The 17948-nt window shown below is 44.6% G+C and overlaps 1 protein-coding gene across 1 annotated transcript in view; it reads left to right on the forward strand.

Annotated features, from left to right (window-relative positions):
• The window catches only part of pdhx (pyruvate dehydrogenase complex component X), a 75516-nt gene that overhangs the window by 25806 nt on the left and 31762 nt on the right, over positions 1–17948 (forward strand). The window contains exons 4-6 of the mRNA XM_084171879.1: positions 2029–2231; positions 3412–3510; positions 13866–14022. Coding sequence (XP_084028005.1) covers positions 2029–2231; positions 3412–3510; positions 13866–14022 — 459 coding nt within the window. The remainder of the gene's footprint in view (positions 1–2028; positions 2232–3411; positions 3511–13865; positions 14023–17948) is intronic.

The raw sequence follows: 17948 nt of genomic DNA on the forward strand, positions 1-17948 counted from the left end.
AAGGCTGTGAATGACCCCCAGCAGCAGCTTCTTCGAGAGCTGTATTAAATGTCTATAAATACCTGGTTGTCTAACTGGTGTTTTATAGAGAGCCTAATAGTGGGGAGGGAACATCGCTGGGCTCTCTCTCACTCACACACACACACACACACACACACCCCAGTTACATGCATTGTGTGGCACAGTATTGTGCAAGACTGTGGTTGTATATTTTCTTGTTCATTGGTCAGTATGTGTTCCTGTATTTGCAGCCCAACAGAACATCAAGCTCTAATCTGGAGTAGGAAAAAATACCACAGTCACAGTGGAATTGAATGGGTTTGTTTTGTAGCACAATAGACTTGTATGTCTATTGGGATGGTGGTTGTCAGAGGCAGTTTATGATATACTGAAATGTTGCACTGATCCTGTAAAATTAAGATATGTGGACTATGATGGGGATATACTAATCTGTCATGCCCTTCAGACAGCTGTATGACCCAGCCAGGCTAGGGTCAGGGGTCAGCCATGGCTAAAGTTCAGTGTCATGTCACATCCAACTGTCCTGGTAATCTTCTCATTTCTCATTGTAGTGAATGTAACCAACATAGCCCTGCCATTATCTATCACCTCACACTGGGCCAGAGGTACTATGGACACACACACATACTACCTGTAGCTCCTAGCAAATGGACAGGAAGCCACATACAGTCACACAACAAACATGCCAGACAAGGCACGACCCCATGTTGGTAGTGTCATGCGTTAGGGATGTTGTGCCAGCAGCTATTTTGTAGTAAACAAAACCGTTTTTTTCTCTCACTGCCAAAGCCCTATATGTAGCTGTCTCACATCCTCCCTAGCTACCTACTATCCAATAGACATTAGCCTACCTTTTTGCTTTTAGTAACCCTTTGCCTTTACTCAGTGAGACATGGTAATAAAGCCTATTTGACTGTTGTACTGAGGGGAATATCCTGGTGAATTAAAGTGAAACTGGACTAGAGGTGTGTTCCTGGCTGGCTGACTGGCCCGGTCTGCCTGGGAGCGCAGGTGGTCTTATCCTGCTGTTGTTTCTGGATAGGTGGAGTCAATGGTCTTATTGGAGTTCCTCTATTGTTTAGCAGCCACTGGGGAGGATGTGACTGGGTGAACTGCTGTGAGTTTTCCTCCAAGTCCTATGGTTCAAAACCATCTGACATTCAGCCAGTTGCAAGGGCTTGTGTTCTGATCTAATGCAGAAACCAATTACCTGATCAATTTCAGTGTCGCCATGACGCTTTCCCCGTCGCTAACAGCGGGTGTTATTTGTGTTGTCTGTTTTTTCTCTTCTTTTCTGGCGAGCGGAGCTATGCCCTTTAGCAGGAATGACAGCTCCATAAGTGGATACCATTTGGAAATAGATGGAGTGTTGTAGCCCTGCCTCATCCATTGTGCCTGGCCTCTCATTTAGAACTAATCAATATTGACCGAGGAAAAACACCTTGCTGACTATGAGGGGGTGGAGACATCCATGCTGTGCCTTATTGACGCTGTTAGAGACTGAGATGAAGAGAAAGATGGAGAGGGATTGCGAGAGAATCGATGTGCGACGGGGGGGGGGGGGGGGGTGAAGAAACAGTAAGTAATCCATTTCCCCTCCATTAGAGTCCTTGGCCTTGTATGTTTTGTCAGAACAGAACAGCGACTAGGGAAAATGAAGTGAATTGAGGAGGCAGTGGGGACAGACACACAGCTGTTTGAAAGGTCTGCCTATGGGTCCCTCTGGTAGCAGTAACAAATGACGTGTCGAGGTAATATCTTTTGAAAACCCTCCCTCTCCTGGTTGTTCTTGCCATTCTTCCTATCATTTGGCCTCTCCCTCTCTAGTTCCTCACTTCTTCCTTCCCCCTAATGCTCTTCTTCCTTTCTCGTTCTCATTCTTATGTGCATTTTTCCCCTCTCTCTATTTCTCCACCTCTCCTCAGTGTTCTTCGTCTGAGTCAAATACAAATGCAACCTGATAGTGATTATTATTATAAAAGGTAATGTGTCTCTGTGTGTCCTCAGATGGAGGAGGGCAGTCGTGCCGTGCGTCTGGGGACTCTCATCGCCCTCATGGTGGAGGAAGGGGAGGACTGGAAGACGGTGGAGATCCCGCCCCCCATGGCAGCCACGCCAGCTCCTCTCGCTCCTGCAGCTGCAGCCCCTCCCCCTCCGGCAGCCCCGGCTGCACCCCCACCACATCCCCCCAGAGCAGCCTCTACAGGACTGTGAGTCTCACCTCTCTCTCCTCTTCTTCCACTATTACATTCTTTTTTACATCACTCCATCATGCTCTACTCTTTCATTCTTCATCAATGAATCAATATATGAATCAGTAAATCAAATGGTATTTGTGTAGTGCTTTTCACAAATACACAAACATTTGTCAAAAGAGCTTGACCACAGCCTTGGCATGACCCTCTAAAGAGCAAGTAGATGTCTCGGTGGTAAGGAAGAAACCTTGAGAAGAACTAGACTAGAGCTGAAGCCCATCCTCTTTTTCCTGGCCAGATAAACGTTCAGAATAAATGTAACAACTCCACCATCACACAACGCGCTGAGTAAGACTGCTGTCCCTTTCCACATCCATGTTAAAACGCAAGAGATCCTCTCCTGCCTTATTGACACACATAGGACAGGAGCTGGTACTAAACTTCAAATCAGGGCCTATTTGATTTGCAAACATTTTGCTGAGTTTGTGTGTGTGTGTGTTTCCACTGTCCACTTGTGTTCCCATTTTTCCCCAAAGCTTGCTCAAATGAAGCAAGGTTACCTGTGTTTGTGAAAGAACAGGCGTCCTGTTAGGTTGATGTTAGGCAGGAGTGAGACTGGAAATGGACTCTAAAAGGCACTTGACGTTTTTGTTAATTTGTGCAGTACCACTGTCATTATCTTCAGTCTACATTGAGAAGGCATGAGAGCAGTCTCATGTCAAGGGTTTTAGGATTTAAGTGGGTGTTAAGGCCCAAATGCAGAGACATTAAATCTGTCCTTTAGAACAGTTGAATTGCTCCTCTATTAAAATGTCACAGAGGGAAGCATTTACGCTCCTAGCTGTTTTTCTGTTAGCCTTTTTAGGTGAAAGGGAATCTAATCAAATCAAATAATATACGTCACATGCTTCGTAAACAACACGTGTAAACTAACAGTGAAATGCTTACGGTAGTGAATGGTAGTGCAAGTGCATGTTCTGAACTGTCTAGAATGTACATAAACCGAGTGCATTGACAGGTGAATTGTCTGTAGCCTATATGGTCTACATAAGCCGAAAATATTTGTTTACATTTATGTTTACTCTTTATGTTCTCTGACCAATCAGGACATGATTACGGTCAGATTAACTTTGTGTGCGTGTCTGTGTGTCTCTCTGTCCCTGTCTGTGTGTCCTGTCCTTTCCTCTCCCCCCAGGTTGCGGCTGAGCCCGGCAGCCAGACACATCCTGGACACACACGGTCTGGACCCCCAGCTGGCCACCCCCACGGGACACAGGGGCATCATCACCAAGGAGTGAGTTCACATACGAGATGTGTTCGGCGTGGTGGAATGTTGCAGATAGAAATGTAATGAATAGGGCAGACATGATTCCCCTATTCTAATCTAGCTACATACAATCATATGTTTTGTGACTACAGAGTAGGGGTACTGGGTGGTGTATGTGTGTTATACACTACTGAGCAAGGTAAAAATAAAATAAAAAATTCTCTCTGAGGAAGAAATAACAAACTAACTGACAAAAAAAAGTGCGAGAGAAGATGTTGTGAATGAAAGGGGAGAGTACGATATTGAGTGAGTGAAGTGACAGAAATTGATTGAGTGAAAAAGTGAGCAGTTGCCAGGTGCTTTTTAACCCTGTTATGTGGGTGTGCTCACACCAGAGGAAGCTGTGGAACTGTGCGCACAAACAACACAACTTTAATGGCCACCTGCTGTCACGTGGTGTCTGATGGAACGTTCTAGTTACCCAACTTGCACCCTGCTGGGGAATCTCATTAAGACACAGCTGTCTCCATGGCAACCCAGTCTCCAGGGCCTACTGGTGGCCATAGAAACACAGCCCATATGTTTTGGGAGACGTATGTGCGTGTCTGTATGTTCCTGTGTGTCTGTTCGTTAGTCGCACGTGTGTGTTTGTTAAAGAGCTAGTGTAACGGGATATGAGGAACCACACCCGACACAGGAAGATCACCTAAAGGCTTTCCCACACTGTACGTCAGATTCAGTCTTTTACGGTTATTACATGTCATACTCTGCGGTTTTTACCAAATTAAAATCTTGATTTCAACCTGGCCAGATTGTACAATTTGCTTGAGTTTTGTCATCACATTCTGCAATTGCCTTGCGAGGCTACGTCAGCCGATGTAGGGTATGTCAACTGCAGCTTTGTATTTGATTTGCGCAAGTTCCAGCAGCGCAAGCCTCCCTCTATGCTTATGCGCGAGTGAAGGGAGTTCGTAAAAAATTAAAGTATGTATCTTAGAAATAGTTTTCACATACTTTTAGTCATGTAGTGTACAAAGTTTATGTGGACACCTGCTCATCGAACATCTCACTCCAAAATCATGGGCATTAATATGGAGTTGGTCCCCCCTTTGCTGCTATAACAGCCTCAACTCTTCTGGGAAGGCTTTCCACTAGATGTTGGAACATTGCTGCGGGGACTTCCATTCAGCCACGAGCATTACTTAGGTCGGGTACTGATGTTGGGCGATTAGGCCTGGCTCGCAGCCGGCGTTCCAATTCATCCCAAAGGTGTTCGATGGAATTGCGGTCAGGGTTCTGTCAAATTCTTCCACCGATCTCGACAAACCATTTCTGTATGGACCTCGCTTTGTGCATGGGGGCATTGTCATTCTGAAACACGAAAGGGCCTTCCCCAAACTGTTGCCAAAAAGTTGGAAGCACAGAATCGTCTAGAATGTCATTGTATGCTGTAGCGTTAGATTCCCCTTCACTGGAACTAAGGGGCCTAGCCCGAACCATGAAAAAGAGCCCCAGAACATTATTCCTCCTCCACCAAACTTTACAGTTCGCACTATGCATTCGGGCAGGCAGCGTTCTCCTGTCATCCGCCAAACCAAGATTTGTCTGTCGGACTGCCAGATGGTGAAGCGTGATTCATCACTCCAGAGAATGTGTTTCCACTGTCCAATGGTGGCGAGTTTTACACTTAGGCTTGTGTGCAGCTGCTCGGAAATGGGAACCCATTTCAAATCAAATCAAATTGTATTGGCCACATGCGCCGAATACAACAGGTGCAGACATTACAGTGAAATGCTTACTTACAGCCCCTAACCAACAGTGCATTTATTTTTAATAAAAAGTAGAATAAAACAACAAAAAAGTGTTGAGAAAAAAAGAGCAGAAGTAAAATTTAAAAAAAAAAAACAGTAGGGAGGCTATATATACACAGAGGGGGTACCGGTGCAGAGTCAATGTCCGGGGGCGCACCGGCTAGTTGAGGTAGTTGAAGTAATATGTACATGTGGGTAGAGTTAAAGTGACTGCATAAATACTTAACAGATTAGCAGCAGCGTAAAAAGATGGGGTTGGGGGGGCAGTGCAAATAGTCCGGGTAGCCATGATGAGCTGTTCAGGAGTCTTATGGCTTGGGGGTAGAAGCTGTTGAGAAGTCTTTTGGACCTAGACTTGGCACTCCGGTACCGCTTGCCATGCGGTAGCAGAGAGAACAGTCTATGACTAGGGTGGCTGGAGTCTTTGACAATTTTGAGGGCCTTCCTCTGACACCGCCTGGTATAGAGGTCCTGGATGGCAGGAAGCTTGGCCCCAGTGATGTACTGGGCCGTACACACTACCCTCTGTAGTGCCTTGCGGTCGGAGGCCAAGCAGTTGCCATACCAGGCGGTGATGCAACCAGTCAGGATGCTCTCGATGGTGCAGCTGTAGAATTTTTTGAGGATCTGAGGACCCATGCCAAATCTTTTCAGTCTCCTGAGGGGGAATAGGCTTTGTCGTGCCCTCTTCACGACTGTCTTGGTGTGTTTGGACCATGGTAGTTCGTTGGTGATGTGGACACCAAGGAACTTGAAGCTCTCAACCTGTTCCACTACAGCCCTGTCGATGAGAATGGGGGTGTGCTCAGTCCTCTTTTTTGTCCTGTAGTCCACAATCATCTCCTTTGTCTTGGTCACGTTGAGGGAGAGGTTGTTATCCTGGCACCACACGGCCAATTTCATGAAGCTCCCGACGAACAGTTCTTGTGCTGACATTGCTTCCAGAGGCAGTTTGGACCTCGGTAGTGAGTGTTGCAACAGAGGACAGATGATTTTTACGTGCTAAGCGCTTCAGCACACGGCGGTCCCGTTCTGTGAGCTTGTGTGGCCTTTCACTTCGCGGCTGAGCCGTTGTTGCTCCTAGACGTTTCCACTTCACAATAACCGCACTTACAGTTGACCGAGGAAGCTCTAGCAGGGCAGAAATTTGACGAACTGACTTGTTGGAAAGGTGGCATCCTATGACTGTGCCACGTTGAAAGTCACTGAGCTCTTCAGTAAGGCCATTCTACTGCCAGTGTTTGTCTTTGAGATTGCATGGCTATGTGCTCGATTTTATACACACTGTCAGCCACGGGTGTGGCTGAAATAGCCAAATCCACTAATTTGAAGGGGTGTCCACATACCTATGTGTGTATGTATGTATGTATGTATGTGTATATGTATGTATATATATATATATATATATATATATCTATATATATAGTGTGTATGTCTGAACTCCGAATCAAATAGATTTCTCAAAAATAACATTGTCGTTGTGGTAAAACAATGCACAGAAAGTAGTAGACGATTTTATGCATTTATCAAAATCCCATCAGGTAGCCTGATTTTCAGATGTCATGTAAACAATATTATTGGGGAAAACCGTTATTCTTGCAAAGCATGAAAATGTTTAAATTGAACTATTATATTAATCTGACTATTCACAATAATCATTTTACCCTATTGTGTGCATACTCAGTTCCGGCTGTGTTCCTATTGTTCAGTCATTGGGATCGGCTCGTAACACCAGCCACAATACACAAAGGCTCCAGATTTCTGACACTGCCAGAACTTTGTTGGAGCCTACGAGCGCACGTAGTGGTACTTAATCGTCATACCTAGACCTGAACGAGCCAAGACGTCAGGCAATCGTTTACGACCTGAAGATTTTCCCATGGCCATGACGTGGAAATTTTGTCTGGGATTACAAAATTGTGGCATAAGACGGCTAAAATTGTATTATGTGCTGGACTTAAGGTAGACATTGCAGGAAAGTATGTACCCTTCTTTAGTGAGGGTAGATAACCAGCAATGTTTCCCCTATATGAATTTAACAGCGGCGCACTCAGATAGCATAAGAACAAGGCTTAGGCCATGGCAAATTGTGTAGAATTGCATGAAACTAGCTTTAAAACAAACATTTTCTCTCTCTGGCCCGGGACAAAATGAGTAGAATTGTGGAAAATGTGCTTTAAAACAGCAACATTTTGTCTCTGCGGCCAAGAGGAGTGGCCTCTGTTGTGTTGGCCCACTATAGAACATCACAGAACAACACATGGCCCATTGATGAGATCATAGTGGTTACGTAAATCCACAGGAAGGGTTAATTTAGGAGTGGAAGGGGGAGAGGAGATGTTAGGTTTATGTATCAGTGGTTATTCAGTGCTTGCTTTACCATACCACTATCCCTAATACATATCCAATGGAGCAGGGAAGTAATTAAAAACAAACAAGAGGCCACAATTGTTATGATACATGTTTTTGTAGCATGGACATGTGTAGTAGTAGTGGTGGTGGTGGTGGTATATTATTGGGTATTCACCTTCTATTATGTCACTTTACGTAATAGGTTATGTCAGGGTATGATCTTGTATAAGCTTTAGGGTTGCAAAGCTACCAGTAATTTTTAAAAAGTTACAGGAATATTCACTAATTTTTACATTTTTTGTCATTTAGCAGAGCTTTTCCAGAGCGACTTACAGTTAGTGAGTGCATACATTTTCATACTGACCCCCCGTGGGAAACCTGGCGTTGCAAGCGCCATGCTCTACCAACTGAGCTACAGGGGACTACATATCCACAGCAGGTCTCCAAGGTGAACAGCCTCTGGCATGTTAGAACAAGGTAGGTAAGGGAAGTCATATCCGTAACTTCGGGATAAGGATTGGCTCTAAGGGCTGGGTCGGCGGGGCTGGGCTCGAGCCCAGAATCAGTGGAAAATAGCAAATTAAAGAAAGGAAAAGATGGGAACACGTACACAAAAAAATTGCCTCCCACACGGATAAGGCTATTCGGCTAACAAGGGCTGTAAACCCAGCAACGGGCCCAATAACGGAAAGGAACCACACTTGAGAGCAGATTAAAAGGCAAAACAGCAAACACACCTATAAAGGAGAACACATAGACGCAGTATAGGCACTAAGGGAAAGAACAGCAATAACAGGCAAAAGAGAGTAAAGAATAGACAGCACGGGGCCACAGAAGAAGAGCGAGACAAGGAGGGAAAACGCGAGCGTACCACCATATTGCCTGGGATGTGCCCGACCGGCGCCATCCCCCCTCTCCCCAAAAGACACGGCCATAGGGTGCACCTGTGGGCAGGTGACCCGGCCGGGTCCGGCAGGGATTGGGGGAAGCTGGTGAATATATTAAGCGAATGGTCGTGCCCACGACCCATTTGCGGCTCCAGGTACCTAGCAAACCGCTCTGCGCCCCGAGGCGGAGGTATAATGTCTCCCCTCCCGTCGCCTCGGCGGCGGCGGAGCGCCCAGATGCTTCACTTCTATCTAAAACCTTGGAAAATAGTTCAATGTCTACTGGCATGATCAACCAGGTAATGGAAACTAATCCATTACCGGTCCAGGGTGACCAACCCGGGTTATCAACGGCGGGCTTGTCCGGACGCCGTCAGGTCAAGCGACCAGTCCTATATTCCGGGGACTCAGGGAGAAAAAGCTACGGAAGTGCGAACTCCAATGAACCACGGCCTAGCCAGCCGAGTAAATGTCGCCGTCAAAACAAATCTCAGCCCACAATCAGGGATCCCCCCCAGACAGCAGGTTGTGCGGGGGGACCCTGGCAGTGTGGCACCTCAGTGGGTGAGCGAATTAATGACCCCCCCCATGGCATCGGAACATGGAGGGAAGAAGGTTGTGCTGCCTCCACAGCTAGCTCGGTCAGAACAATCTCGGGGCACTGACCCTAGCCAGGTCAACCTAGCCAGGTAATTAACAGAGTCTATGGCAATCTATCGTAACTCTGGTAATTTATACTTGAATAACTAAAAAATATATATTAATATATAGTCTTCATTTATTATTTCTGTGTCCATATTGTCCATGAGTTTCTAGTAGATAGAAAGGGGATACCAAGTCAGTTGCACAATTGAATGCAATCAACCGAAATATGTCTACCGCATTTAACACATCCCCTCTGAATCCGAGAGGTGCGGGGGGCTGCCTTAATCAACATCCACGTCATCGGCACCCGGGGAGCAGTTGTTGTTGTTGGGGGTTAACTGCCTTGCTCAGACCATATGGTTCAAGAGGAAAATAGCCTAATTAATGAAAAAAGCATCTAATCAACAATGGCATTATTTTCAATGAACTCTCCAACTATTGACTTTTTTCACAACTGCCACCAGTTTGACGCCAAAACATTGACAACAAATACATATTGACATAGTAAATAAAAAATGTTAAACACCAGTGGTATGTATTCACTAAGTTGGGTTATATTTAGGATGTTTTAAAGCTTTATCATTGAATTTATTTTAAAATAATCGTATTCAATTATTTCATATATTGTACATGTGATAAGGCCACGCAGAGGGCCAGAGATATTACAGTCACCTGTGATAATCTGAAGTACCCAAAGGGGCCACTAGATGTCCTCTGTGGTCCTCTGTAGCTCAGCTGGTAGAGCACGGCGCTTGTAACGCCAAGGTAGTGGGTTCGATCCCCGGGACCACCCATACACAAAAATGTATGCACGCATGACTGTAAGTCGCTTTGGATAAAAGCGTCTGCTAAATGGCATATTATTTATTATTATTATTTATATGTCTTGTGATAAATTACATAAAATCCTTGAAAGATACCAAAATTCTGTTAGTTTGCTGGTAAACTTTGAAAGTTTCCAGTGATATACCCTCCCTTTGCAACCCTAATAAGCATAAAGTGGGCTTTAGCTTAAAATAAACTAACATTTACATTAAGTCGGCCTCAGAGGGACGTGTCTAAGCCAGCCATATTGTTTCCATACAATAGGGGTATTCTAGTCAATTACGTCCCCTGTTGTTAACATCAATACCAGTTTAAAGGCTCTTACACCATTTCAGTGTGCTACTGCATGTTTGTCTGCCGGAGGAGAGAGAAATGGAGTAGTTTTTTATTTTTTTTATTTTTTTATTTTTTTTCGGACTGATAGTGTTTTTATGGGAAAGGTTGGTTCAGAAATTAACATTTGTTCAAGGAAATCTGTGGTCGTGAGTTATTTGAAGGCACACTACGTTTATTTTCGTTGGACGTTAGATTTATGCAAAGCTGTCCGCAGCATTAATTTAGTAGATTTCTTATTGCCCTCTGATAAGCAATCTGAAAAGCCTCAGTTTGACCCAGTGACTTTAGATATTAACCTTATCATCATTACTGATAATAGTAGAATTACAGTATCATTATATCGTATCATTACTGTATACGGCAGTGGTTCCCAACCTTTATCGGTTACTATACCACAAAGTATATTTTGCTCTGCCCTTGAAGTACCCAATCATGTGCATTTTACCAGTAAGCCTATGGGCTCATGAGTCTTAAGTACCCCCTGTGGATAGGCCAAGTACCTAGTACCCCTGGTTGGTAAATACTGGTTTACAGTATACCTTCACAGTATCCTTTATTAGCTAGAATCTGCAAGAGTTCACACCAAAAAGCCAACCTAGCTGCACCAGGTTTCTGGCAGACCTAGTGTTTGATTTTGAGGGACTCAGATCTTTCCCTCTCTGTGGTAACATGAGGCTTTTCTCCACTGGAGCAAAGGGGTTTTCATGACCATCATTCACTCTGTCCTGTCTCAGATGGCAGTGTAGAGTCTGGGTTTCACTCAGACAGATAGTCAGGGGGGAAGTGTGTGTGTGTGTACATGCATCTTTAATATTCCAGTCACCTCTTCACAGGCTTTCAGAGGGTATTTTGACTTGTCTGTCTGTGGGAGTGTAAATGGCCTGTGTGAAAAGCAGATGTCTTGTGTGAGGAAGGATCAGGCAGCCAGTGAGCCAGCTAGCAGCACACACAGTAGCCTATCAGTGAGTGATGTCATCGCAACACATTGGGGACTCTGGGCTGACTCTTCATCGCATAGAAAATACACACTTCATGTTGCATTGGGATTTATGGAAAATTTGTAACGCACTCCATCATACAAAGAAATAGGAGGAATTTTGTACATATATTGTGGGGTTATTTTTCAAGTTAAATTTCTACATGCAGCCCCCATCCCTTTTGAAAGAAACTCCACAGGGAGGTAATGACATAGTCAGTGTTTAATCTAAATCTTATATCCTCCTCTTGTTCACTGGCTGGGCTCTCTTTGTTCTCTTAACAGGAGTAGGAGCAGTCATGCAAATTCAGATGTGCATGTATCAGCAATACGGGTAGGGAGAGAGGAGTAGCAGGTAGTGATTGGGCCACCCATGCAAAGGGGCTCAGGTCTTTCAGAGGGCATGTAGCTTCCTGTAGCTAATTTGACCTGGAGGAACCAGACTCTTTTGCCTGCATGCCTGACTACCTACACTGCTCTGCAATTATGTGTTTGTGTGTGTGCGTGCCTGCTAATTGGTTTGTGTGAGTCTTTTTAAGTGTGCGTGAGAGAATTCCAACATGCCAAGGTCCCCACAAACAACAACCAAGAACAATGTGAGAGAGGGAGGAAGCAAGGGAATGCAAGAGAGACTGCATGGAAATGGAAGATCATAGTGAGGGACCCAGCCTTGTCCCTGCTGTATGGACGAGCGCAGCAGGGGCAGCTGGTCCAGACAAAGATGTGGGTTAGGAAGGCCTCATGTGGAACCAGAGAGCTCTGAGCAGACACACCTGATTCCTGCCTCACCCTACCCCACTGCCCCAAAAAGGTGATACCGGTCCCCTTTATTGATTTTAACACAATGTATTAACACTTACTGTAGATTGCAGCTGCCAATAAAGTAAGCTGTGGGAAAAGTGTATTCAGTGTGAAGCGGAAGCAACGTACAACAATGTGTCCTGGCTGTCATGACTAACGACAAAGCCATGCAGTTATTAATATTTATAACTAGGGAAAAGTTCTGATCCTCATATCTGCCTGTGCTCTGGGCTAGAGAAAGGGTGAGGCTGTTACCTGAATGCACTTTACCGCTCCGTTCTGTTTGATAAGCAGATAATTCAGCCCACATCAGAGATGGCTGCCACCTTTTGAACCTCCGATCCAGGTGCCTGCCTGACAAACCACATTAATTACGCTTCAGGGACACTTTGATGAAACTAATGATAATCAGTCAGGTTTTGTTTTAGTTTTTTTCCCCCTAGGCAGTTATGATATAGATAATGATTTGGAGAGCGATGTGTAGTTGACGTGATTTATTGCTCAGTTGTTTTGTTGGCCTTTTAGTTCCCTGTGTCTCCTGACTTGTTCAGCCTGCCCAGTGTGCCCATGCGATATGCATGCTCCATTTGTCCGATGTGCAATTGAATGAATCTGACACCTGATCCTGGCTTCCATTGTCAGGAGGTATTTGTTTGTGAATGATGAGCGCTTCTCTTCTCATTCTCACATCCCCGTCCCTGTGCTATCCCTAGGAGGATTTAATAAGAGTTACCTCTATCTCCATCTCGCTCTTGCTCTCTCGCTTGATTACTGTCTCTTTCTCCCCTTTCTCTCTTTCTCCTCTTCTTTCTATACCTGGCCCTCCACTTTTAAGTTTGTTCTTCTCTCACTCTCTCTGTCTCTCTGCCTGTGATGTTACACACAATGAACAAGCCCTCTCCTGGTTGGGGCTAACTTCTCCAATGACCTCTGTCACACAGCTAGATAGACATCCTAGTCCTGTCTGCCTGCCTGGGGAATTTCCATTGAAAAGCTTTCAGCTAAACAAACACTCTCCTCTGAAGATGGAGAGAGGATTCATTTGCCTGCATAAATGTTTATGCGAGTATTGAGTACTAGGCCAGCCACTACCTAACCTGGGTTTTCAAAGCATGTTGCTTATCCCTAGGAAATATTTACATTCCGCAGGTTTTGGGGCCCATTTTTCTCAAATGTTTATTTTTGATCATGTTGGGCAACGTTGGAGTAGGGGATGTGTCGACTCCGGTTGAGGTACATTTAGAGATTAGTGTTTTTCCTCCCCCCAAGCCAAAAGCAGGGTCAATATCAATAGGCTCATTCACTGACAGAAGGCCAGATTTTGATGTTTACACTTGGATAGAAAGTACATCATGTATGCTTTTCTCAGGCTTTCAATAACATAACACTGATAAATGACTTCCTAGTGCCTAGCTACCTACCTACATACTGGTGTTTCTGTATCTGCTGTAATACTGCATACAGGTGTGTGAAAGCAGTTTTTATTTGCCTGCATTCATGTTGGGACTGTCAGGGTGTCAGAGGAGTGGCCCAGTGTTAAGTATTTTCATACGGCTTCAAAGCCCTGGTCTCAGATCCACCTTCCCTGAGTCATACTGTAGGTATAGCGTACATTAGCTTGGTCTTGTTGAAATGGTAGGCTACTTGTTTGTATTGATCTGTGTAATAGTGGTGGGGATTGTCTTTTTTGCCTCCCTCTTTTTGTTTCATCTATTCTCAACCACCTTGTGCCATTATTTTCCTCTGCAGAGATGCCCTGAATCTCCTGAAAAAGTTCCCTGATTCCAAGGCAGCTCCAGTTACAGCAGCCCCGAGTCCAGTTGCCATCCCAGCAGCTGCCCTACTTCCCCCAGGCAGCAGGCCCATGTACCCCCCTCAATCCATACCTGGCAAGCCTGGAGCACCGGTGAGTGTACACACACACACACTATCCGTAAACACATTAAAATGTCCAAATCGAGTGCTCAAGGGGCTTTAAGCATTTTAAGAAAGCGTATGGCTTGATGACTCGTGCACCTCAACACAGTGAATTATATCATAATGATGTAGGAAATGCAAGTCAGATTTAGGGAGGAGTAGATTTAACTCTTCAAGGGAGACAGAGACAACCTCAAAGTTGGTATGAGTCACTATGTGCTCCTAAAGGATGCCTTATAGCTGCCACCTACCCTCCCCACTTTCTACACGGACACACACACACTCTTTACATCGCCTTCTCTCAGTGCTGCTATTCACTAAAGGTGATGGGCACAACACACAATGTATCATGATCTATGATTGGTGGAGTTGAGGGCACGTTTTCACGGATTGAATGTACTCCTGACTTCACATGAATAATTTGCCTGTAAGTGTTGGAGCCTCGTTCTAGCCTTATGTAACATTCTAAAGGGGAGGAACTCATTCAGAAAGCCAAGGTTATGCTAATATATACTACTACTATCGGTAGTTGAATGGCGTGACTTTTGGCTTTCATGTTCTTAATTTCCTCCTGTTGTTCCTGTTGTGGCTCCTCTTCCCATGTACTGGGAGTAATAATCATGTTAGTGCAAGTCTGTGAGATCGGTGAGTGGACACAGTTAGCTTCTATTCCAGCAGGGTTTGGAAGAACTTCTGAGAAAGTATTGAAACACAATCAATATTCTGCTCCAAAGCATATGAATAATTAGTCTAAGCATACATTAGCAGTATCTTAATAGGCTCTGGTGGCCCCCATGCTATGGAACAGATCCGTATCTGCACACAGCCCCTATGCTCCCATGCAAAATGAGCATGACAACATATCGTCTTACTCCCACACAGATTGAGCCATCAGACAGAGGCCTGGGGTTATGCAGGGGGTATCCAAAGCTGATCATCTGGTCAGTGGAGACCCTGTAGAGAGCTGAGGACATAGGCCTCTGACCGTGTCCAGACCAACTCCGCTAACCTCACTGTGATTTGGGAATGCGTGCTGTTGACAGCTTTCCCTATGTTCTGGCAAAAAGGACACAGAGTTAACAAGACACCATGTAAAAGTTAATTGACAGATTGACAAAGGCCATTGATTTTAGATGTTTGTATGGTGTCTCTAAGCCATGCATAACATTGGTGCTGTAAGAAGAGTCCGCTAAAGTAACAGATAGCCATCCATCCATCTCTCCTTCCCTCTCGGCTTAGCGCGTCGTTACACCCCAGAGAGTAACTGTATGCGGAAGAGGGCACCAGCAGCCTCCGACACGGGCGACTGTCTCATCCTGCCTGTTAAAAACATGGAGGAGAGACGGAGAGAGACAATAGGCTTTGTTCTCCTGAGGTTTATCTCTCTAGCCGTGTCTAGACTTGACAGTTAATGCAGTTTTTGTGTTCTGATCATGGAATTCCGAACACATCATGCGTCTACACTTACATTTGAATATGTCCACCATGTCCACATTGTGTCCGGATTCCCCTTTTCTGCGTTATATTCAAATGCCAGTATGCATTCTACAAACGGTGGAATAGGCCAAATATGATAACACAGCAACAAATTGATGGCAGTAGCTACAGTTGGAGTCGGGAGTTTACATACACCGTAGCCAAATACATTTAAACTCAGTTTTTCACAATTCCTGACATTTAATCCTAGTAAAAATTCCCTGTCTTAGGTCAGTTTATTTTAAGAATGTGAAATGTCAGAATAATAGTAAAGATAATTATTTATTTCAGCTTTTATTTATTTCATCACATGCCCAGTGGATCAGAAGTTTACATACACTCAATTAGTATTTGGTAGCATTGCCTTTAAATTGTTTAACTTGGGTTTCGTGTAGCCTTCCACAAGCTTCCCACAATAAGCTGGGTGAATTTTGGCCCATTCCTCCTGACAGAGCTGGTGTAACTGAGTCAGGTTTGTAGGCCTCCTTGCTCGCACACACCTTTTCAGTTCTGCCCACAAATGTTCTATAGGATTGAGGTCAGGGCTTTGTGATGGCCACTCCAAAACCTTGACTTTGTTGTCCTTAAGCCATCTTGCCACAACTTTGGAAGTATGTTTGGGGTCATTGTCCATTTGGAAACCCATTTGCGACTAAGCTTTAACTTCCTGACTGATGTCTTGAGATGTTGCTTCAATATATCCACATAATTTTCCTTCCTGATGATGCCATCTATTTTGTGAAGTGCACCTGCCCCTCCTGCAGCAAAGCACCCCCACAGCATGATGCTGCCACCCCCGTATTTCACAGTTGGGATGGTGTTCTTTGGCTTGCAAGTATCCCCTTTTTCCTCCAAACATAACGATGGTCATTATGGCCAAACAGTTCTATTTTTGTTTCATCAGACCAGAGGACATTTCTCCAAAAAGTACGATCTTTCTCCCCATGTGCAGTTGTAAACAGTAGTCTGGCCTTTTTATGGTGGTTTTGGAGCAGTGGCTTCTTCCTTGTTTAGCGGCCTTTCAGGTTATGTCGATATATAGGACTCGTTTTACTGTGGATATAGATACTTTTGTACCTGTTTCCTCCAGCATCTTCACAAGGTCCTTTTGCTGTTGTTCTGGGATTGATTTGCACTTTTCGCACCAAAGTATGTTCATCTCTAGGAGGCAACGCGTCTCCTTCCTTAGCGGTATGACGGCTGCGTGGTCCCATGGTGTTTATACTTGCGTACTATTGATTGTACAGATTAACGTGGTACCTTCAGGCGTTTGGAAATTGCTCCCAAGGATGAACCAGACTTGTGGAGGTCTACAATTTTTTTTCTGAGGTCTTTGCTGATTTCTTTTGATTTTCCCATGATGTCAAGCAAAGAGGCACTGGGTTTGAAGGTAGGCCTTGGATGTATTTCAAAGGTATCCACAGTCCAATTGACTCAAATGATGTCAATTAGCTGATCAGAAGCTTCTAAATCCATGACATAATTTTCTGGAATTGTCCATGCTGTTTAAAGGTACATTCAACTTAGTGTATGTAAACGTCTGACCCACTGGAATTGTGATACAGTGAATTATAAGTGAAATAATCTGTCTCTAAACAATTGTTGGAAAAATTATGTGTCATGCACAAAGTAGATGTCCTAAATGACTTGCCAAAACTATAGTTTGTTAACAAGAAATGTGTGAAGTGGTTAAAAAACAAGTTTTAATGATTCCAACCTAGGTATATGTAAACTTCCGACTTCAACTGTATCTACTGTAGCTTACTAGCCAGCTAACCTCTGTAGCTTGCCAACAAGCTAGCAAGCAAAGCTAAAGGGATTGCAAACTAAATATTAGCTACCTGGCTAGCATTTGAGGCCAGCAAGCATGTTCCTCACATGCTAGGAATGTATTTCCTCCAATGTTATAATGAAAAGGTGCCTCTCGCTCCCAAAACACGTGTTTTCTGGAGACTTGTGGGTGAAGTGTTGATGACGTTGCCCTCTATGTGCTTTCGGTAGCCTGATTGTGTCCAGACTGAGGAGAAATTTGCACACATTCATCCCTTACCACCTCCTGAAGTGGTCAGCCAGATCTGAACACAATCTGACCACAATGCGACTTTTGTGCGTCTATACCTGTCTTTTCAATGTGATCTTCGTATTCTCACAGCAGAAGTCGCATGTAAGTGTCAAGTGTCGACACAGACACTTTCTCTCTCTGAAAGCACCCCTGCTGCTCAGTGACTACTGGGACTCCAAATGAGGCATCAGTATCACCTCTGTTTCCCCTGACAGACGACTGGTGAGGAGACTGGGAGGCAGGAAGGCTCCTGGGTCTCTTGATAAGTCAAGGTAATTGTGTCAGGGCACCGAGCTTCGCTCAGAGAGAAAAAGCCCACCTCCAGTGACAAGATAACACTTTATCCTATTTCTTAGTAGTGAGGTAATTTGTTTGCT

This window comes from Coregonus lavaretus (genome assembly GCF_964263955.1).
Source record: "Coregonus lavaretus genome assembly, chromosome: 11".
Classification (NCBI taxonomy): domain Eukaryota; kingdom Metazoa; phylum Chordata; class Actinopteri; order Salmoniformes; family Salmonidae; genus Coregonus; species Coregonus lavaretus.